Here is a 23,975-nt window from a genome sequence, read left to right as displayed (position 1 = left end):
TTTTTGGAAGCCAAACGAATACAGGTTCAAACACCGGAGCTTTTAGACATACATTCAGGCAGGAGCTTTTATACATTTCCATGGATCTAAATGCTGTATTTGAATCAAATTAAGATCAGGAGTCTTGTGCTGGAGTATGTCTGTAGCAGACGATACTTTTTACAGCCTTCTACCTGACTCGGGATCCAGGGCATAATTACATTTCTGAGAGCAAATCCAGCTACTATTTAAATATGCCTTTGCCACACACTCCGGTAGGAAAAGGTTCAAACCAGGGAAGATAAAGTGCAATTCACATCCTACTGTGAATAGCTGTTCAGGAGAAACACACTTTCACCACTTAAAAATCAGACAAAAAGGGATTTCATACAAAATGTATCCAATCTTTCAACATAACCTGCAACATGACATTAAGTCCTTCCTTCGCACAATATATTTAACAAGGAAAAAAAAAAAAAAGAAGCACACATGCACACCCCTTCCTCTGGCGCTCCTTGTTATTCTTCCAGAACAATTCTTCAAAGCTGCTGAGATCACTCTGTGTTACCTCCTTTTTGAAGGATCAGATACATTGCATCAAAAAGCATGCAGGAAAAGTTCTAGGGCATGAAACCAATTTCTGCACACTTTTTTTTGGGTCAGGTTTTTTTTTTTTTTTATAAAAAAAAAATCTTTTTTTTTTTTTTTTTTTTTTTTTTAGTTTAAAAAGAAGAAAAAAAGAGTATCAGAACTTAAGCCAAACATCCACCTGAGCCAAGGATTAGTTTGGCTCGGTGACTCCAAATCAAAAAGGTAGATTTAAAAAAAAAAAAAAAAGTGTAACAGTAAAAGAGCATCTGGGTTGATTTCTAAATTCAGTAAATGCTGTTTTCCCACATTGCTTTTGTTTTTATTATATACTATTTAATATCTTTGCTGTTACATGCATAAAACTTAGACAGCTGACAATGTGTAGGAAAGCTGACATGAGAAAGCACAAGAAAAACACTCTCTCACACATTTTATCATTAATTTATCTCTCAATTTCTCTGCCCTCTGTCAAGTCTTGCTCCATGGTTATGAACTACTTGGCACAGTCTTCAGCTTTGCTTTATGTTGTCTCATCAACCCCAATGTCTGTCTTGAGGTGCTCTGTAATAGAAATAATAAATAAGAGCTGACCTCAGGTGACAGAAACACTGGATTTTGATTTAGGATGAGGTGACCTGTTGCAGATGTCTTGAATTATCAACTCTATCTGCACAAATAGGTGGGAAATGGAGAAGGGGCACTTCTAGGACAATGCCTAGCAACAGGTAACAGTTTGTAGTAGCAGTGACTCAAAAAATTGCTTGCGACTCCAGATGACAGCTGTAAAAAAATTATAAAGTACTTGGGAAGTCTAATTAACTCCTGGTAAAAACAAAGAGCTAATGAACTGGCTCTCAAGTGCTTTTCCAGGACGCAGTCCTTTTAATTCTGAGATGCTTTTTGCATATTTTGTTGGTGGTGCAATGCTGGGAATAACTAAATGTTGCCCAAGAGCCTGATCAGCAAGCTTGCTTTTGCTGGAAGCTGGGCACACGCTTTGGCAAGACCTGGTTTTGCAGGGATCCAGGCACATGGCAAGTGGGGTCATTTGTACACACATTATGACTTGGAGCTTGAGAGGGATCTGACTCAGCTGAGCAACTCCTTCCTGGCTCTGGGACACCACTCTGGCACTAGAGGATCATCAGGATGGATCCCTAAGCTCTGTCGGAGTTGCATTTTTACACTTCGTTTTCCTTGTCTGGAGAGTTGAGATGGAAAGATGAGTAATAGTTTCCACCACAGCAATTGTGTAACACACAAAAAAAACCCCAAACCCAACCTAACAGATTTACGGTTTCTGATACACGAATGACTAAACTCCAGCACCAGGCTGGTGGTTCCCTCTCCCAAGCGCCTCCCTGCCACACACCGCGTGCTCTCCACCCTGCTCCAGCACCTACAGCTCCATCTACTTTTATTCTAACCACCTTCACCATCTCCCATCACAATCTGAGGATCCTCATGAATGCAGCTCCTGCTCAGGAGGCTCACCCAAGGAGGTGCTTCTCCAAATCCTGCTTGCCTCCTGGTAATGACCTCATGGGGCTGGATCACTGTCTTCTGGGACAAGCTGCCCTTCTGCTCACTACCAAGCCATGCTGAAGTGCAGTTTTTAATATACTTCTAATTGCAGAATTGTTGCTATATTACACCCAGACTTCTGCCTTCCACTGTGCATTAATTGATTGCTCTGAGCTTTGCAATCTTTCAAAGAAAATGCCTTGAAAAATAAGGCTGGGGAGAGTCCCATTAAACAGGGAAATGAAAACGCCTCCTTAGCTGCGCTGAAAAAAATCAGGCCAGGCTTCTCTCCACCAAATCTCTAGGTATCACGGAAGCAGTAACAGTTGGCACAATTCTTAAAATATGTACAGGTTGTGACAAGGCTGGCTGATTAATGGCTGGCTTACAGTGCTTGGTAAACTCAAAGCATTAGTAGTGAATTTTAAAATCAGAGAGATACTGTGGTTTCAAAAAAAAAAAAAACAGAACTCCTCTCCACTCTGGGCTGCCCATGGTGTTCCTCTGCTCCCTGGCTCCCACTTCACGCAAAATGTGTTAAGATCACCCTGGGAGAAGTAAAGGTAAAAAACTTGGGATATCAGCCCAGATTCCCACCAGTGACCATTTTTGGGTTGAAACAGGCTTGCTCTGTGAGGCAGAGGAAAGGAGCAGAGCTCCTGTCACTTCTTTGCCAGGCGATGCAGCAGGGACTGTGGAGGGGTAGGCCGAGCACCACGCCACCCTGCCAAATGAGGTTGCTACAGAGCATATATTAACATAAAATTAAAAACCTCCCCCTCACAAATCCTACTCTAGCAGGATGCTTTCCACAGGGAGAAGTTTCTTCTCCCAGGCTCCAGAATATCCTCATGTGCCTCGTTCCCATCCTTCTCCTGCTCCACTTAGGCTGGAAATGCCTGGTTACAACCATCATCCAACCACGGTAGTGGACTTAAAATGGGAGGTATTCTCATTCCTTTATTACTGATGAGGTAAAGCAAGGCTGATTGGAAATTTGGCTTCATTGTTCCCAATTAAAACCTCCATGTTCCCCCAGCACAGAGCACTGCCTTGCCATGGCCCCTAGAAGGTCCTAGTTGCCACCTCTGGTGGCCACAAGCCTGGACACCCCTTGCTACCCTGCATGCCTCACACCTTTGGCTGCCTGCCCAGCCTGCCTATGGCCTCTGTATTTAGATATTTAGGCCACTGTGCAAAAAATACAGGCACCTTTTACACCCATGCTCTTGCACATGGACTTCAATAAGGAGGTTTCGGCCACTTGTCCCATGGCAAGTTGCCCTACATGAGGTGGTCACCACAGGTCACCTGAGAAACGGATTGCTGATGCTCAGATTTATACATTACATCTCAAAACATGGAACAGTGGCTTGGAAGTACCTGGTACAGAGCAAGTTAAGTGACTTTGCCTTGCAGTTAGTCTCCTTTGTGACAGTTTGTGATGATTTCCTAATAACTGTGGAGCAGCAGTGACATTGACCAGAGCAAGTCACCAGAGCAACCTCTGCTGTCCCAATGAAAACTGTAGTTTCGATTTAACTCAGGCTTTGACTTATTTGTATTTTTATGCTAGAGTTTTCCAGATTAACTGTGGAGTCTAAACAAAAGCCTCAGTGTCTCCACTGCCTTGATCCCAACTCAGCCACAAGCTTTCACACGTCCCTTTGAAATGACCAGGACCTTACTTGAGCCCAGAAACTCCCTTTATTTAGAGAGCTCTTGCCTCTACAAGGAATTCTGTAATGCTCTGCTCATAGATGAACAGCAGACAAACATTTTATTCATGATGGAAGCTGTATTTAAAATATTTTTCTACTGTACTCAGAGGGTTTTTCTCACATTTTTTCACATGTGACGAAGTATACACGGATTGCAAGAAGTTACAAATCATGCCTACACAGCATGACCCAACCTAGAGCATCCTGGACCAAATCTGACTGCTGGAATCAAGATGTTCAAATCACCTCTGGTGCTAAAATAAAGGCAGAATTTATTTCTGGAGGATTGAGGTCTCTCCTTGTTTTGCAGTAGAGTTGAACTAGAAATCTGTCCAATTTCTAGTCCACACCTCAAATTGCTTTGTCAGGTTGTATGATCTGTAAGCAGCAGTAAAGGTAGGGTTTTACTGTCAGGGAACATAAACAAATAGCAGGCAGTGCTGCTGATCTATCTCAGTTCGGTGCATATAATTTTAATTAAAGCATTTATGTAAATACAGATGCAAATTAGGCTTGGTATAGCATCTGGCAAATTGCTTTCAGAGCCCTGAGGCTAGTGGCAAATTATCAGCATGAACCTCCACGAAGCGAAGGTACCAGATCCATTCTTGGTCCAGGCACTATATATTTTATTTGGCTTACATTGGCAGTAAAACCCCATATTGGTACATACATAAGAAGTTAAATAGTCTTCCGTTTGAAAAATAACTCTTAGGAGGTAAACCAACATCATTAAAATCTGTCCTTTAGATAGCCTATGTCTAGCAAGAAAAAAAAACACTTTTGCATTTCTGCAACACCTATCAAAGGAACTCAAAGCGTCTCTGAAATGTTAATTAATCCACACTCTCCCCAAAGGAGATCTATTTTAAAGATTGTTATATGCGTCTGCATTATTCTCTCATTTGCCAAAGGCTCATAAGAGGGAAAGCCACAGAGATCGAATCTGGACCTGCGAGCCTTGATTGCCTGCTCCTCCACGTCCTGATCACAAGACCTCCCTCCCCAAAAATCACAAGAACTTGCTCACACCACAGAGGTGCGAACCTCTTTGGCCTACATATCACTGCCTCAAAGTAGTGTTAACTTCAAAACCTTGTTAAAAGTACACGAAGGCGATTACATGACAAGAAAAATAAGGGAAAACAAATCACAAGGGGAGATATTTTTTTTTTTTTTGAAAATTGAAGGAATCTTTAGATCATGCTGAAAAGATTTTATCTTTGGAAAATGAAAAGGTACAGCTAAGATAATGTTCACAGCATTACCTGCATCAACTCTGGCTGATTATTGCTCCCCTCAAGGTGCACTTCCATCTTTACAACCTTGTAAGTAGAGATCAATTCCCGTTCTTTCAGAACCTGCATTAAGACCAATGCTTGGAAAGAGGCAATAGCTCCTAAGGCTTAAGTGCACACTTAACTTGATCAACATCAATGATGCTTAAGCACACGCTTAACATTTTCCTTGCAATACCCTTGCAAATTTTCCAGGGTATGAATTTTCCACTAGTACCGAACGAAGTGAAGTCACATTTCCAATTTATTCAGAATGGATACAGAGGTATACTGGAAACAATTCTTAATACTTGTGGCAAAGAATAGGACAAGAAAACACAGTAAGTTTTGTAGTCACATGGATACATTCATGATGTGATAAAACGTGACACATACATGACATATCATTACTATGACAACATTGTTCGGAATGCATTTGCAACCAGCATTTTGTAAGCATATGGTCATATATTGGCCCCTTCCTGTGCTCAAAATAAAAAACTAGATGGACGGTCAGGAGCTAAAAACATCAAGTCACACACTGGCCTGTTTGCATTCCTTTGCCCTGATATCAGTTATAATAACTGCATATTCATTTAAAAGCTTTGCTCATTGACTTATTTGTCTTTAGTGTTTAGCCTCAAGGAAAAATTAAAATAATCAATAAACAGGTAAATCAACAAACAGGTAAAAATAGTGAGTGTTGTTTTTGAGTGCTGAGGTGCCTGTATGCATCCCTACAGTAACAGTGAGTTCCTGGTGGAAGAGGGAAATGAGAAGTAATTAAGGATATTATATTGAGGTCCTATGTCCTGTGATCTGTTGGGATGAGCTAAACATGAGGGTTTAGTGCCCCAGGAAGCCAACCATCCCTGCTTTCCACAGCTACAAAGAGCACCTGAATATACATGTGGGAAACTCGCTGAGAGCGATCACATTTCAGTGTTTCAGACTCAGCTCCTCTGTAGTGCCTTTGCATTTTGACTGCATTTGCTGTAGCAAAAACATTTTTGGGTCTACTTTGCAGGAAGAAAAAATGCTGATTTTCACTGGATCGGGGAAAAGACAACAAAAGATGACACAGTTCCCATTTTTACTCTGGGAGAAAAACAAGCCACAATCGCAGCCTTGCCACATATTTGTTTCAAGTCAGAATCTACATTCCCCATGGAGACCAAGTTGGGGATCTTATTGTTTTTTGTTGATAATCCAATCTCCATACACTGTTATCTGATCTGAAATTTAGCTGGGTAATGCCAGCAGACTGAGTTATTGCACTAGCTTTGCCAAAGGTAACAGGTAAATTAAAAACCACAAACAAACATCAATAAGAGGTTTGCAAGTCTGCTGAGGCCTTTGCCATCCGTCGCACTCAATTGGCACATCCTCAGGGATCTGTTTGGAAATCAGAGCCTCTGATACCGTACTGAGAAACCAAGCTATTTGGATAGTAACTCACAGTCTGGGGACAGGGGTACACCGAAGGAAAAGGACAGGCGGGAGGGTAATAGCCTAGTCAGGGCCATGGGAAGAGAGATTTTAATTACACATGGAAAAATGTGCATATCATTTTTATTCCTCATGGCTTCTGCACGTAATTCTAAGAAAATGTTTCTGCATCACAAACACATGGATGGAAAATATGCTAACAGCTATCAGGAGCTTTTTTTGAAAACAAACAAAACAAAACAAAAAAAATATTAAAAAAAAGAGATGGGGTTAAAAAAAACTGAGGAACTGCTCTTTTCTCTGGTTCCCTAATGACGCTGAGAACGACCTTGATTATTTTTTTCCTCAAGCAAAGAAATGTGTAACTCTAAAATGCTGGGGGGGAAGAAAGGCACAGTACTTCACCAAAGGACCTGTAGTAGCAGTGTAACAACAGCAGCTCTTGAAGGAAGCCAAAGATTAAAACTCTGTGGAAAGATGGCGTAGGTGGTAAAAATCCAAAGGAGTTATCTGTTTTCCAGGATTCAGGGGGTAATGCTGTGCTGGGAAGAGGGAAGGGAGATGCTCTGTCCAAGAGGTAAACTGGTGCTTTGTTTCCTCTGTCTGCATATTTTTCCACTTTTTATTTTTGGATCTTGCAACATTATACAGTATTAAGTAGTGCACAGCCTGAATAACAGCTGCTGTGCCCTGCCCCAGCGAGTGGAGGGACACCAAAACCAGCCACAGAAAGATAGCCGACAGAAAGGGACCTGCAACATTAAGATGTGCTTTCACCTTTGACGCTGAGGAGGATGTGAAAACATCCCTTTAAAAATTTATAGGAACGAAGACCCCCACGACACCAGAAGCTCTTCAGCAATAGACGAATACCCACATAGTGCTGTCAAAATGCTACGCAGTGGATTACTACAAGCCCACCTTCTACAACAGCACAGCAAAACCAGCTCGCAGGGCCGAGGAAGGGTGGTTTTTCCCAGTGCAAGGAAGCCTTGCTTTGGGGCTGTGCCAGCATGGCTGTGTCACTCAGGAATCACACCTCTTCATGCTTTTGGCCAGTACAGCTTTGCTGGCAGAAGTCTGCGCTGTAGGCATGGCTTAACCCCAAGCTATTTTCAGAAGAAAGCGAGATGCGATCTAACTTTCCAGCATGCATTACAACCTGCATTCTACAAACATAAAATTCAGCTCTCTATGCTGTGCCTCTCCGTTCACGGGAGCGACTGTCAGTCGCTGTAAAGCAAGCGTTGAGATGCTGATGCTGTGAAATACAAGGTTTTATTAAAAAGCCAAACAGGAAAGTTTTCACTGATCTGTAAACTCCAGATTAGCACTGTTTCAGGAAAGGATTTGGCATGCAGGATGAAACTGTAATGCTCACTGTTACAGACAGAAACTAACACATCTCGAAGGACGATTAAAATCCTACAGGACAGCTTCATCCCAGACTTAACCAGGACCCACCGTATTTAAGCCAGCTGACCAGTTCCTCCATTTCTACCCATAAGACTGCAGCCATGAGGCTGTTTTTACCCTTTCTTCCTCTTAACTTAGGCTTTGATGACATTTTCCTGAGTAACTCTTGACTGTGCCCCAATGTGGCTGCAGGTTGGAGCACCCATCGATCTAAATGCACATCAGGCTTCATAACAATTTAAGGTGACACTTCAAAACCTGGGTACCCACCCGGGGACACAAGGCAAACGTGGATATAGCAAACAAACAGTTGTTTTTTAATAAGAAATGCTGTAGAACCACAAGTCCCAGTGACCTACTGGCACTCCAGTGATCACTTTAATGCTAAGACATTTTAAAGGCTAGACTTCAGACACCACTGTTTGAAAATGCGAGCAATGGTTCTCATCTTGACAGGGCATGACAGCAATACAGTGGCAAAAAAAAAAAAAAAAAAAAAAAAAGGAAGATGAATGATGAGTTTCAGTGTCATCCAAAGCATGGTCCACTTCTCAGCCTGAAAGGGCTGAAATCAGGAATCTGCCTGTGAGTGCAAACAGACACACATTTTCCTTGAAGTGTCACCCGCAGCTCAGCAGCATGCAGGAGACACATCTGGAATTTCTCTGTCTGCTGGCAGCTCAAGTTATGACACCAAGATCCCAAAGCTGACACTTGGAGAAGCTTCCCTCTTCCAGTTATTTCACAGGACACCGTAAGTTTCAGCTTACTGGGAATGCTGATCATCACCTTGCTTTCTCACATCATCAATATCTGATCACTGGTGCTTCTGGCAGGGACAGGACATAGCATTCTAAATTATGCTGGTCTTCCCTCTGCTCAGGAATAGAGATGTTGCAACATCCTTCACCTGTGATTCAATGTGAAATCAAATGAGGAGCAGGGTCTGTTTTGGGACAACTCCTCCTAACCACCAAGGAAGAAGAAAGGAAAGGGCTCCCAAAACTTAGGAGGAGCTTCATGCCCTTGGGTGGGATGATGGGGGAGATGTTCCAGAAGGAAGAGAGCAGCTCTACAGACAGAGGGGTAATGGCACTACGGGTAACTGAAAAAAAAACACAATTGACCAGGATCTGCTCTGCAGCCTCCACTGCAGCTGCTCCTGGAAGAACTACACCAGCAAAAGGGTAGAAACCCTATTTTTGCATCTATCCATTTTCCAGCTTGTGGAGAAATTGCTTCAATAAATAAGAGTGACAAGAGTCATTCAAAATCTGGATGCTAGCTGCAGAGTCCCACAGGTCTTCCCAAGAGACAATTATGCTAGTTTTGCAGTCAAAACCAGGCTGCATTCAGCATGCTGCTGGCATATTCCTGGAGAATGATGTGACAATGGGGTCCCACCAGGGCCTGCTGCAGTCATATGGGGCATGCTATGACCATGTGCTACCATGAGGTTCTAGTTACCACCAGGTTACCTAAGCAGGCTCTTCACCTTGTCCTAGCAGTACAAAATTAAGGTGTTAAGCTAAACCCTTGAAGACAACTCTGGTGAAGGACAGGACTTCGAAATTCCATCCTGGATCCATTTTAACTTTGGTCCATCAACCGAAAGTAAGGGTTCCGGGAAAGGAACCAAGCATCCCTTGTCCTTTCCTATGATGTGGGATAAAATAGTCACACTCTGTAAAAAGTAGTAACAAGAAAGTTCTACCATGGAGTACCCCTGATATGGATCTGCCTTGCCACCTCGCTCCATCCACACCAGTACTATCTGTAAGTCCAGAAGCCTGAAGAGCACTAAAAGCTGGTCATTCCTGACATACTCTCCATCTTCCAAACACACTGAAGGCTTTTTACTCTAAAGGGCAGCTGGATGTGGAAGAGACATTAAAAAGACTTGCTTCTTGGTACTGGTGGGAGCTAAAACAACTGGCACCTTCCCAGGGAAAGCACTACTCGGTGCTTATCTCTGTGATCATGTAGGAGCTCTGTTTGGTATGGGACAGGAACGATTTGTAGCCATGGCTTCAGATGAGGGTTGGTGAACCTTGTGAGGTTCCTGGCCTTGTTTCACTACCTGTTTGTTTAGGAACAAACTCTTACCTAGCCTGAATCCTCCCCCTTTCACACTAACCAGGCTTCAATTAAAAGTACCATTACAATTTTAGAAAAAAACATTTCCATCTTCTGCTGGCTTCTCATTGCATGGTTCCAGAAATTGTTCAATTTTTGCACCTCAGTTTCCCCATCGATTAAGCAAGAGTAATATAACCTCCCCTGGATATATAATATAACCTCTAACACCTTGGAGCTTGTCAAGCACTGTGCAAAAGAAAACACCACAGGACCGACCGATCACAAGTAAAGCAACCAAAACTCTGCTAAGGAGGCATAAGACCAGACACAAGAGTAGGTCAGCCTGGTTATGAAGCTGCCTGGAGAAACAGCACACCAAGGGACCAGCTGAGCCAGCAACGCTTCAGCGAGTGCCTGCTATGGGCCTGTCCTACCCCTGCAGCCAGACACACAGCGCAAGCTTGGCAAGCCAAAAAGAAGTAAAAACAAAAAAAGAGAGAGAACCTGCCAGCTTCTTCATATTCATGAGCTCTTTAATAATGCTCAACAAAAGTTGGAGGCATGTTCTCTGCTGTTGCTCTTGCCCTTCTGAATAGTGAGCAAGTCATAAATATTTCAGGGGAAGAGTCCAGAAAATTTGTGAGATTGGTCCTAGCCTTTTACAGCATTAATGAGCAGGTCATTAATAGTTAATGAAACAGCTGCTGGTGATCTCAGAAGCAAAGGCAAGACGAGAACAGAAGTGTCTGCCCATTCACTACAGTGTGATAATGCAGGGGAACAGCTTGACCCTTTCATCAGATCCTTCCCGCCAGGACAGGACCCTGGGGCTGGTCACAGACCTCCAGGAGAACTGCACCCAGCCCGTCTGCACGTGGTGGCAGCCAGGGGATGGCTCCCTTGTGCTGGACCCAGCAGTGGTGGATGCCAGGGATGGAGACTGCTGCAAAAAGTCTGCACTGACTGTCCTGATGCTCCGGGCACATCTGCTGGGGGGAGAACACCTCAGGACCACGTCCAACTGAAACACAAGTGTCCCGAATACATGTCCAGGTGGGAACATGCAATGTGTGTGTGCAAGTACGTATGTGCCCTGCAGATGGATGTATGTAAAAATGTCACTAAAAAGAGCAGAGGTTTGGGGCTTTCAAAGGCCTCAGCTATGTGTTCAAAGCTGCACCTTGAAAGCCAAATTCACAACACAACTAGGCAGCTGACTTCAAAGAACGGCTCCTATGATTTCAGTCTTGCATACAGCGAGGACTTTGGTGGAAAGGTATTTTTGCTTTGCTTACTCTTTCATGCCTCTGAGTTGATATCACCTTGCCTGCATGTTCCCAGCTGGGAACGCAGTTAGCGACCCTCAGCCATCCCTGTTTGCTAACTCCACGTACAGAAAGCTTCACCCAAGCAAAGCCTGGAGCAGCTCCAGCCTTACAGCCAGGGAAGGTCCGTAGTGCAGTCTCCCTGAAGACCCCTAGGTGTGTAAGGACAGCACAGACCCATCTCTTTAACAAGCAAGCCCACAAACTGTGGGGTTTGCAAGGTCTCGGCTTTACATAAATGCCTCAGAACAGAGCGCAAAAGTTTGCACATCATCTGTTTGGGCTGTACCACCCAGAACTGGCTGTCAGGAGCCTTGAATTTATTGGGAAGACAAGGAAAATGAAAGCTTAATTTTTAAGTTGTAGTCTTAATACTACCCTCCAGAACAGCGCTGCAAAGTATCACTGAAGTCAAACATGGCTGCAGCATTGGGCCCTTCATCAAACCAGTAACTACAACTTGCCGAATCTGCTGGTACCTGCTGAACAGACAAAAGGCTTCTCTATCCTCTCACACCGTGCTTCCTCCTAAAGCCTGTGCTCCTGGACAAGCACCTCCTGGCATGATGTCTTCTAGTTTTTAAGAAAAGTGGTCCTGGGCTTTGCTTGCCTTCAGACAAGACACTGTCTGCCTAATTTCAATGTAGATCAAGGGTGGCCTTAACAGATCCTCACTTTTTTTATGAAAACCTGTAAAATAAGAGTTCATTACATTCAATTTGAAGCAATTATTTTATTTTGTAATTTAATTAAAAACTATCATTTGCCAAACACGCCTCAAAAAAAAAATACAACAACAAAAAAACCCTACTTGGATTTAATAAAAAGTACATAATTAGCAAAGAACGTTCAGTGCTTCCTTTTAAAACACATAGCATGTAACATTCCTTCCTGCTTTAACTGTGGAGCATCTGAAAGCCGTTATAAACCTTGATTTAATGACTTTAACACCTTCAACTATTTAAATCATGTTAAGGATGAAACTTCATGAACGGAGAATCCTGCCAAACCCAGATGTGCATTGGGCTTCTCCTCATCTGGCATGAACTAGATGTTTTAGGTAATTTAAGAATGGATACTTTAAACTGACAAGCCAAAAAAGGTTCATGACTGAAAAAAATACCCAATTGCAAACGTTTCTTAATCGGGTTTCTACCACAATCGTCTCACTGTTTTGTGAAAAACAAAACCAAAAAACAAGATTTGTGATATTTTTCTTCCTCTGCTAGCTACTCTAAAAATTTTAATACTGCGTTAAAATTTGCTGATTCCAACTTTTTGAGTGCTTTTCAACTGATTTTGAAGCACAGCAGAGGCACAAGGACCATCAAGCTGCCAGCCAAAAATTCACCTAGTTGCAACCCAAACCAAGCCAAGGGGCCACAGCAGAAGGTCAAAAATGTTTCAAGATGAGTATCTGTGGGTTGTGAAAAACATAATAAACCGTGGCAAATCACAGTCCTTTCCTCTTTCCTGCAGACTTTGTGAAAGGGAGGTGAGGAAGGGTCCTCCAGTGGGGTTGCGCCAGCAAGAGGCAATGGGGAAGGATGCATTGGGTCCAAGGTAGCAAACTTTAGTACATGATCCAGCTGTGACCCCAGGAAACGGACAGAAAGAGAAGACTCAGGTATGAATTCAATAATCAACACACTAGTTTCCTGTGCAAATACACGCTTTTCACAATGCAGCAAACTGCACCTTGCACTGCTGCACACAAAACATACAAAAGAAGTTAGAGAGGTGGCAGAGATGGATGCTAATCCCCATCCCCAAGTTGCTGCCCTACACCTTCAGTAAGCAAAGCAGACCATAAACAGCCCCCAAGCCTTGGCCAGCAAGTACCACACACTGTTTACCACATCACAACCAATCTTTGCAGGCAGCAGTGCTAGCACTAAACACCCAATATCCTCCTTGTAATGCAGCTCACACACTTTCCAGGGGGTGCCTCGCATTCAATAGGACATCACTGAGCAGGTCCCTCATTCCACCGTGCGCCACAAAAGCTCTTTCCCTGCCACGGTTTCCCCTGTACAGAAGTAGAAGCTACTGAACAGACTGCTTATTTAAAAACAGGCACTGAATGATGCTGTGCCACAGTGAAATGTGGCCTTTTTTCAGTAGGCAGAATTATAAAGAGCCCCAGGCCATACTCCACCATGAATTTTCAAAAGAACTTGGCTCATATTTACTATGGAAAAAATCAGCTCGGGCCAGCCAGCAGCTCACAGCTCGCTGCTCCCCAGAGCATAGCCTGGGACATAGGGGATGAGGGCAGTGAGCACCCTGCCCTGGCAGCACCCTGTGCCCAAAGGGATGCGCTGCCCTGCTATGGCAATGCGAAAAGGAAAGGAGGGGAAGGAAGAGGATACTGAAAATAAAATAAAAATGCAAAACATGATCTGAACAACATAATTCCTCCTAAACTGGGGAGGGGATGCAGACAGAGGTTTGTGACTTTGTTATTATTTTTTTCCCCCAAAAGCATGTGTATGCGCATCCCCTGGAGATTTTGCAGTAGGGAGCTGGAGCTGATGACCCTGCTGAAAGCTCCCATTCTTGAGCACTCTGTGGCTTGCAGGTGCCTTATGGGGAGAACAGGAACTTCCACTTGCAAAGGAGCTAGTGTGGAAAAAAAAAAAAAAAAAAAAAAAGTTCAGATTTCAGGAGATTAATTTTAAATCCACCACCTCGGCACTCTGATCTTCTACTAAGTGAGAAATGGGGCTGGAGCAAAGACATCTCTATGTTCTAAAAACATCTAAAAACATTTAGGCTTGAATGCTAAACGCTTCAGAAAGCTAACATTTTTTCCTGTTATCTGATTAACTGCAGATTTTGAAACTTGTGTTTGCCTTGAGCAATGCTTCCCAAACCACCTCTATCCCCCTGGCATAACCACGAGGCACACAGACGGGACTCCGGCACATCAGCAGAGGAGTGGAGCCCTGCATAAACTGAGTTTGAGCTATGGCAAAACTTGAGGACACTAACTCAAGACAAAAAGAAGATGCCAAGTAAGGGTAGCTGAAGAAAACAGCTCCCTCCTAACTAACACATTGCTCTTCCTTGTCACTCTAACTGCTTGAAAACACATGCAAAGCCTATTCCTTCCTTAGGCCAGAAGATCCTGGACATGCAGAGCGAAGAAGAGGATCCCTAAGGAAGCAGTTTCCTCTGAAACTCCCTGCAGATCACAATTTGCTCATCACCAGCTCTGCACCTGGAAGCCTCCTTGCAAAATCCTGCAGTCCCACAGCAAGCACCAGCCCCACACGGCTGTGCTGTATCTCCCATGCAGCATCCCCAGATGCTGTCTCTGGCTTGAAAATCCCACACGATGCTTTTTCAGCACCTTATCACCACTGATTTCTCAAATAAAATTAATTTTAACCCTCAAAACAGTAGCAGAGTGGAGCTGGTGCCTTTCTGATAAGATGCTGGTACCCAAGCCCAGGTTGGAAAGATCAGGAACTTTACTCAAAGCTCGTGGAAAAGGGTTTCTGGCTCTGATAGCCTTGAAAAAGGCCATGCTGCCCTGAGACATGAGGAAGAGATCCCTAAAATTTCTAACTGCGAGGCCACGACTCCTCCCAACATCTAGCAGTGCCACACAACAGTAATGACTAGTGGCATTGTCAATGTGGCAGGCTGCAGGAGATGCCCCAGGAATGCCTGACGGGGACAAGGGAACAGATGCGGGATAAAGCACTGCCTAACCACCTTGGGCTGCTCTTCCACGGATTTCAAGGAAACTATAACAAGGCATGGAAGGCGACAAGCACCAAAGCCTGCCACGGCAGTGTGCTCCGAGCATATCATTTAAATAAATCACTTTCTGGGGAGACAAAAGACAAGGAAAAACTCCCTGCAGTGCCTGACAGTTTGTGCTGGAGAGGATGCTGGAAAAACAAAAAAACAAAAACAAAAAACCAAAAACACACAAAAAAAACAAAAACACACAAAAAAAAACAAACCACAACAAAACATATTTGCTTTAGAGGTGGGAGGCAGAAAGAGGGGTGGGGAAGGCATCTTGTCAAAAACACTTCAGGCCAGAACCATCAGGAGTCTCCTTTATTTCTTGTGAGAGTGAATCAGCAGCACTCCCGAGCACGGCAGCAAACCTGGGAGATGCCAGTGCTGTCTGCCTTGGCCTGGCATCCCCCGGCCAAGCACCCAAAACCCTGCAGCATCTGAAACAAAGAAAACTTATGACCTCAAAACAAAACAAAAACCAACCAACCAACAACAACAAAAATACAAGTATTTTCCCACTTCTGCTGTCTGAATGAAGTGTAACATAAAGTAACTGCAACTAATAAGCATGAAATTAGGTTGAGAGATACAAAAAAAAACCTCCAAAGCTTGGAGGGTGAGAAAAGGGAACACGTAGATAGAAGGCAAAGAGACAGGGCACAGACTTCTTGAGAAATACTAATATTCTACTGAACCCCTCTGATGGTGCCTTTAGCAGCTACTCAGAGCCTGCTTCTTTGGAGTGCTATTTAAAAACAAAAAGCACAAGATGATTCCATGTAAAAAGAAAGGAATCACATTTTTTCCCCTGTAAAGCTCTGCTGTAGGAGACACACATCAGGTTTCTGACTTCTTCCTCTACTCACCAGACTGTACAAGAGGTTAAATAATTCTGAACTTGAGGCTTCCTCAGTTACGGTCATTGACTCAGGCAAGAAAATCTCTTTCCATCTAGTATTCTTTTTTTTTGTTTGTTTGTTTTGTTTTTGATCCAGCAAGTCAAATATGCAGTTTTAGCACTTAATAGAGAATTCTGAGAACAATAGACAATTAACTGCAACAAAAGAGATGCCAAAATCCACAGGTAACTTGAGGTTGCAAGTTTAAAAAGCACTTAGTATCTAAGAGGGGAAATAAGGTCAGGACAGGAAAACTGGGAGAAAAATAGGCAAGGAAAACTAAGATTTCAGGCCCATGATGGGCCAACCTGGGCACAGAAACCGGGGGGGGGGGGGAGAGGGGAGGAAGCTCCAACCCCCCCTCCCGCTGTTGACATGAAGCTAATTGTCCTCGACCCTTGGTGCCAGCTGGGACCATGCCACAAATCACATCACTGAAATGCTGTACTTTATATATATATATACATAAAGAAGCTCCTACCGTACCACAGACATTTGCCACAATGCTGAATCAGCCCAGGCCAGCACATGTCCCACCAGCAGAAAGGCTTGTATCAAAAGCAAAAGGGCATCTTGTGCTTATGCAGCTCATCCAGCTCACTGCCTGGCTTTGGCAGGATAAACCTGTGCTCAGTAAATTTGAGGAGCAAGTCTTGGCATGGCTGTGGGATGCTGACCCCACCACAGTGCTCATGCCCACCTAGGCCCTGGGTGCCCTGCTTAAAGAGATTATAAGCAGCCTGAGGAGGAGACCTACATCACTTCAGAGCTTGTCAATGGTGTGGATGGCAACTGCATCCCTGCTCAACAGTGCTGACCGCAGCTTTTTAACCCATGGTTTATGGAGTGCAAATGACACCTGAAATGTCTGCAAAAGTTAACTTGAATGGCAAGCTGATGGTCAACAGGCTCGGCTTTTACTAGATTGTGTCCTTGCTGGGAAGTCTGGCCAGGGGCCACAGAGAAGAAAAGATATAAGCAGGAGATGGAGCTATGATGAGGAGGATCAGTACCAGTGTGACACCGAATTCCTTGAAAAGGCCTTGCTTCCATCACCCTGGCACAGGCCGTGGCTACTTGCAGAAAGTTGTCACAACTCGCTGAAGTCTCCCCACACCCACCAGATTAAATCCCCATGAGGACTTCCAACAAGCCCCCTCCTGTTAACCAATACCAAAACCTCCTCTGCTTACCTGCATCAGTCTCCCTCTGCTCCCTAACAAAAAAACAAAACAAACAAAAAACAAAACAAACAAACAAACAAACAAAAAAAACCAACAACAGAGGATCTTTCACACACCTCATGCAGACACCCTACGTGCTCCTGTTGGACCAGGCCTCCCAGTTGCACCAACACGCTCACGGTACTGGCTGGCTTACATAAAACAGCAACTCCTGCAGGCAGAGACCTCAGTTTTCATTTCAGAGCCATTTTGGGGGGCTCGGGGTTACAGAGAACAGCTTGCTGAGTGCTGTCCTAACTCTGAAACCACAGTGTTTCTTGAAACAACCTGAAGTGTCTCTCTCCTAACACAAAAGAAACCAAAAGAAAGAAAACAAGGACAAAACAACAACCTGCCCCCAACCTTATGATCTGTAAAGCCATGGTGTTTTGGGGAGGGAGGGCTGGGATGGCGATTTCTGAACTGCCTTAGGACAGCAATGCCGGAATTGAACTCTCTTGAATTAATCTTTCAAGGGCCTTGTTCACATCATTCCCACCTCGGGGCACCACACTAACAGATACTACCAAGTATTAAAAAGTATTTGCAATGTTCTGGAAATGGTCAGCTCTTCTAGCTTTTACCTAAGAACCCCCAAATCACCGCTTACCTCCAACATCCCCATACAATGACATCTACCAAACTCTAGGCCTATGAATGTTCACACGGGAGATAAAATAAACTAACACCACACACATTTGTTCCAGCTGGCATGACACACGCAAACACACCTTGACAGAATCCCAGGAATTACTTTAATGGATTTAAGTTAATACCTTTAATGCTTAATTTTGTTATTTACTTGGAATACCAACAGATACCAACAGGGAGCTGTGCCATGTTACAACCCCTGGTTGGCAGTAACTGTTAGGGAAAGAGCACACTAGCTGGATCATGGTTATGCTTCAAAGAAAGTTAAAACTCAAATTACACTCTCCACATAAAAAGGAAATGCAGCTTTGCTGCCGCTGACAGCCATGCTACAATCTCAGGGAAGTCAGTTGAGACCATGACCATTTCTCAACAAATTATAATCAAAACACTATTTTTATTTATTCTCAGTGGATGCCTTCATTCCTTAAGTTAAGCGGACACACAGAAAAATAACTCAGATATGGGTCAAAACATACCAGCCATGAGAGACTCCAAGTGATATCCCTGAGGATCACCCTAGTTAGAGAAGAGCTAAAAGGGATAAAAACGGAGGATGTCGCACATGCAAGCACAGTGACGTCATGCCTGGCATTAAAAGCTTCATTTTGTATGAGGACGAGCAAAACCTGCTGTATTCCAGTCTGCTGCAGTTTGAAACTGGTTTGAAAATGTAAAAAGAAGCAAGTACCTTTGCTATATTTAATGTTAATTTTCTCCTTTGGGGCTTCTAATAAAACACCATAAAATCCACCTCCCTGACAAAAAGAATCAAAACATGACACTGCCAGCTTGGGATGTCTCCTGTCATGGATTATTGGCTTTACAGCCCCTGACTGGGAATCGTGGATTGTCCCTAGCATGGAATGAAAAGAAAACCATGGTACTTGCAGAGAAAGCAGCTGAAGGAGCTCTCTCCTCCCAGACACCCACAGCAGAGGTATGCTGCAGGACGAAACTCTGACGGGAGAACTTTTGTGGTGGCCAGGCAGGAAAAACGTCATTTTATGAAGGCGAGTAATTACATGGACTTTGGGCTGATCGCTTTGAGCTACGCACATCTGTGAGCACTTTCCGGGACTGAGTTCATCACAGGTACAGGAAGAGAGGACAAACAGAGGAGAGCTTGTGGCCATTCGTTTCTGCACATGCACTGTGGCAGCCTGAGAGGGGATAAACACACAAGTGGCTGCTGAAGAAAAAACAAGGACTGGCCAACAACTTAAAAAATGTGTGGGCTTTTTAGCCTTTATACTCTTCCAACCTGCTGGCCAGTGGCTGGCTTTTACCAACACGGAGATCAATTTGCAGTTCTGTGTTTCAAAGGGTTGCTGTGTCCATCCTACAGACTGAAGCCACATCTACATCAGAAAGGCTTCACCGGGACACAACTATATTACACAGGCAAAGCACTTCTGTCACAGATACCTCTCAAACAATACAATCACTCCTCTCCCGGTCTCCTAACACCACCACACCATGCATCCAGACGGGCTCTGGGAGCTTGCATGCCATTTCCCAGCAAGGCTACATGCAGGAGGTTTCTGCTGGAGATGTCCGAGCCTGCTCCTCATACCTATAAAACTGCCCCGGCTCCAGTGAGGAGACGAACCGGCCTGACATTTAATGCCTAGTTTTAAAATAATGACAATTCTTTGTAGGTGAAGTGGATGAAGCAGAGAGCAACAACGATTTGCAATCATTTCATGGAAAATAGTATTGTAGAGACTTTTGACATGTTAGTTTTCAGCCTCATGTTAGAAAGGGACTTTGTTGGAGTTCTGTCACTTCTCCTGTATAGGATGTACTAAAACTTCCCAAACTGGGATGCTGGCACCTGCACATCTGAGTCAAGGTGGGACACAACAGTCACATAGGAGGTTCCGGCTCTGCCTCACTGACATCCTCATGCTGTGTCCCCAGCTTTGCTGTGGGCAGAGGTGCAGCCCCACAGGGTTCTGTGTGCCCCCCCCCCCCCCCCAGCACTGCCCACTGCTCCAGCACTGCTGGCAAGAGCTGCTGGAGCCTCCTCACCCAGCAAGTCTCCCTCTTTCTTCCAGCCCTGCTTCTTTGGAAGCTTTTTCCCCAAGCTTTTTCTCCACTTTCCAATCCCCCAACAAACTTTTTCTGGCTTCCCCCTGTACGCCAGGGCCCTGGTGAGCTCCTGCCCTTAGGGTGGGGATGCTCCACTGGGGAGGTGCCTGGGGAGCCCAAGGAGGCGGGGACGAGGGTGATGCCCTCCAGCAGGAGGGGGCAGAGGGACCCCCAGAGCCAGGCAGGTGGAGCTCCTCAGCACGTCCCAGCTCCACTTTCAAGTTTTATTCCTAGCAAAGAGGGGACAATATCCGTGCCTTCTGCTTTCACCCTCATCCCGGAGACAAGACAGAGGGAAGAAAAAAAAAATATAATAAGCAGACAGTTGTGGGCTGGCTTTGGGAAGCTGCTAAAACAAAAGAGAAAGTCACCCCCTCCTGAGGAAAAAAAAAAAAAAAAAAGTGGATGCAATGTTCCAAAGGCCGAGTTTCCCGAAATCTCCCGATCCCGTTTTGGGAGAAATCAACGCCCCGGCGAAGCGGAGAGTTGGGCAGAGGCTGGAGCGGGGCGGGCGGCTCCGTGCCCCCGGCTGTGCCCCGGCCGCAGCCCCCGGAGGAGCGGGGCAGGGCAGGGGGGCTCCGAGCTGCGGCCTGGCGGTGCCCCCTCACCGGCAAAAAGGGGACAGGAAAAAACAAACAAAAACAAAACAAAATCACACCCCCCCAAATCCACCGAATCATAGCCGAAGAAATCCCGGCCAACTCCGGCAGCGGGGCGCGGAGCCCGGCGGCAGCCCCGGGACCCCCTCGCCCGTTGCCTGCAGCCCCCCCGGGCGCTTTTTTTTTCTTTTCCCCCATCTCCCCTCCCTGCGAACCAGCGGCTCCCGTTGCGACCCCGCACCGCCAAAATCGCCCTGCTCGCCTCTACGTAACGCCCTGTCGAAAGCGGACGCCATATTTTGTGTTGCTGATGTCGACATAGACAAACGTAGACATGTTTTTTCCTCCCCCCCCTCCCCCTTCCTCCTCCTCCTCCTCCTCCTCCTCCTCCTCCTTTCCCCCTTCACCCGAACTTGCGATCGGGAGGCAGCGGGGAGAAGGACTGGAGGGGTGGGGGTGGGGGGGCACAGGGGGAAAGAAGCCGCATTGCTAAAAAATAAAAAAAGCGATCAATTAAAAGCCCACCCCGAGCACCCTCCCGGCTCCCCCCTCTAGGCTCCAGCACCCCCCCCCAGCCCCCGGTCCGGGTCCCGGAGCAGTTTTTCCAGGAGCAAAAGTTGGGTGCGAGTGAGCGGGGCGGGAGCGCCCGCAAGCGCATGTGGGCAGGGAGGAGGAGGGCGGCCGAGGAGGGCTTGGGAAGGAGAGGAGGGGGGGACCCCGCCTGGGAAGTTTCCTACCTGAGCCCAAGGCGGTGTCCCCGAAGTGTCTCGGGGGGAGCGGCGGGGAAAGCTCCGCGCACCCGCTCCGCGGCTGCCCGCGGCCGCGGGACCCCGCGCCCCCCGCCCCCGCCGCGGCGCACGGCCCCCGCGGGCAGCCGCTACGCGCACCCGCACGCACCGCCCCGGCAAGAAGGGAAGGGAGAAAGAAAAAAAAAAAAAAAGGAAAAAAAAAGGAAAAAAAAAAAAAAAGGAAAAAAAAAAAGCCCTCGATCGGCGGGGATCTACGCCAAAAGCCACATGATCTCTGACGTCAGCCTGCGTATTTGCATACGGTACCACCGCCGGAGCGGCCGCCGGGGTCCCTGGGCTCGGAGGAAAGTTGGGAGCGGGGCCGTGGCCCATCCCCGGCGGCCCCGGGCCCGACCGCTTGAATTTCCCACGCCCCCAGCGCCGCACGCGTGGGTTCCGCCGGTGGCACCCAGCCGGGGGTGGGGGGCTCTGCCCCAGGACGGGACGCCCCCCCCTCGTAGCATCACCCCGTGGGGTTAGGGTTAGGACCCCCCCCCTTTCCCGGTCCCCGTGGAGAGGGTACCGGGGGCTGGAGCGTCTGGATGGGGCCGTGCCGCCTCCCTGAGACTGCCCCTCGGGACACCTGGGGAGGCAGGAGGCATTTATTCGGGCTCTGCCGGGGATGGGGGGGGCTCTGGTGGGGCTGCAGGCAGTGGCTGTTTGTTGCAGGAAGGTGGTGAATATTTCCAAAGGATGCTGCAATCTCTGCCGCGTCGCAGGAAGCCTGCCCCCCCAATTTAAAAGTGTCGTTAAACTCTTGTATCTTCCCCTTTCTGCCCCAGACACGCAGACAGACAGGACCCGGGCTATTTTCTATTGACTACGATGTATTAATTACAAGAAATAATTCGCCGAGCCTAGCTTGCTGCTGGCTGGCAGATCTTGCAACAAGTCCGGGCTAATAGGACCGAGTAGCACAGCATCCCCGTAACTTCGGGGACGCGCTGGCTGCGATGCGCTCCCTCTGCTGAGATGCCCTTAAATTCACATGCCCATCACACAACTCAACCAAGGCTCGGAAGCTGCGGGGGGGCTCGGCTGTGTCCCAAAGAGAGGACAGAGCCTGGCTGGACCCCCCCACGGGGCTCAGCGACACCTCCAGGCACCGCGGTGTCCCCAGCCTCCTGCGGGGACGGGACCGCCCCGCATCACTCGGAGTGCGGGGAAGAGGAGCCAGGAGTTATTGCTACTGGAAAGGAAAAAAAAAATCGCGTGAGAAAGTAAATATGTCAAAGCAATGTCAAGAGATTTCTTTGCGGGGATACCCTGAGCTGAGTAGGCGTGTTTTTGCCTGCCTGATTGAGTGCAGTCTCTGCGAGCTCCGGCTGAGAACGGGACGGATCCCTGCCTCTTTCCACTCATCACTTCGCTTTAACTTCTCGGCTCCTCGCCAGGAGGGAGCTGCCGGGGAAGGGACGAGCGCAGGCGACCTCCCCGCTCTCCGCCGGGGGCACCGAAGACCACCTCTAGGGCTTGCGGGTGCTCGTTGCCCTTTGGGTTTCGTCTCCGGGGATTTAGTTCTTTCTAATGGAAATTCCGCTTTCTGATAAATACTGCCGAATGCAGTTTAACTCTTCAGCCGTGGAAATATTGCCGAATTTTAAATGCTTGGTGGAAAAAAAAAAAAAAAAAAAAAAAAATGCTGTTTTTGCTGCAAAAATGCCCCCCCCCCCCCCCTCCCCCCGCTTTTTTCCTAGTCTTAAATAATTTTATGTGATTTGGAAACCGAAAACAAAGAAGAGCCAAAGCGTTTTAATGACTGCTACACTTGTTAATGTAAAATATTCTTTACAGGGCAGATCAATGGAAAGGCAAGCGAAAAATCGTCTCCTTGCGGTTGTCCTAATTAGCACTTTCTTTCAGGCCTCTTTAACTTTTTTTTTTTTTTTCTCCTTTTTTTTTTTTTTTTTTTCACTGCCAAACGCGAGGGGCTCTTTGCCCCATTAGGTGATGCTGCCGTCAACGCCGGCTTTCAAGTGCAAACGAGGGCTGCCAGTGGGAGCCGGGTGCGTTGCCTGTGGGCAGGCTTTTGGGGACAAAGGCACTTCGCAGCCCAGGTCGGGGCAGTCCTTGCTCTACGTCAGGGCCCTCTTGAAGCTCCCCCCAAACCTGCATGACGTCATAGCAATTAGGAGCTGAAAAGTCATTAAGGATGGAGCACGGCTCCTTGGTTTTAAGGCGAGGAGTGTGTGGGTTTTAAAATTGTGCCAGTTTATTCCACGTTACTGCAAGGCAACTGCGGAGATTGTGGGAGTAAAGCTAAGGGCACCTGCTCCTCTGAGACTTCATGGTTTCCCATGTGGAAGTGCAAACCAGAGATCTGGTTTGGCCATCAAACTCCTCCTCTGTTTGAATCTGGAGTGGTGGGACCAGCAATCCATGTGCACCTCTGCCCACATGTTCTCCTTTTGGGAACTTGTGGCTGGGGGCGCACCTCTGACTCCTGCCCCTGTCAGATGTAGGATAGGATAGGACGGGATGGGACGGGATGGGATAGGGTAGGGTAGGGTAGGATAGGGTAGGATAGGGTAGGGTAGGATAGGGTAGGATAGTGTAGAATAGAATAGAATAGAATAGAATAGAATAGAATAGAATAGAATA

The 23,975-nt window shown here is 46.4% G+C and overlaps 1 protein-coding gene across 2 annotated transcripts; it reads right to left on the bottom strand.

The window, feature by feature from the left end:
• Positions 1-1,832: 1,832 nt before the first annotated feature.
• LOC118161982 lies at positions 1,833-20,712 on the bottom strand. Of its 2 annotated transcripts, none has more exons than XM_035317831.1 (2): positions 17,299-20,712; positions 1,833-1,852 (listed from the first exon to the last, which is right to left on the bottom strand). In XM_035317831.1, the coding sequence occupies exon 1, from the start codon at positions 19,252-19,254 to the stop codon at positions 18,301-18,303; it is 954 nt and encodes a 317-aa protein (XP_035173722.1). In that variant the 5' UTR covers positions 19,255-20,712; the 3' UTR covers positions 1,833-1,852; positions 17,299-18,300. The 2 variants fall into 2 exon arrangements, with proteins under 2 accessions (XP_035173722.1, XP_035173721.1); XM_035317830.1 differs by lacking the exon at positions 1,833-1,852 and adding an exon at positions 16,872-17,228 and having other exon boundaries at positions 17,274-20,712.
• Between the last annotated feature and the right edge of the window lie 3,263 nt (positions 20,713-23,975).

The sequence above is a fragment of the Oxyura jamaicensis genome, chromosome 2 (assembly GCF_011077185.1).
Source record: "Oxyura jamaicensis isolate SHBP4307 breed ruddy duck chromosome 2, BPBGC_Ojam_1.0, whole genome shotgun sequence".
Classification (NCBI taxonomy): domain Eukaryota; kingdom Metazoa; phylum Chordata; class Aves; order Anseriformes; family Anatidae; genus Oxyura; species Oxyura jamaicensis.
This window is presented reverse-complemented; position numbering and strand designations above follow the sequence as displayed.

Bases quoted from the DNA above. Each gene is read 5' to 3' on its own strand.
- LOC118161982 (XM_035317831.1), bottom strand. From the start codon at position 19,254: ATGTGGCTTCAGTCTGTAGGATGGACACAGCAACCCTTTGAAACACAG.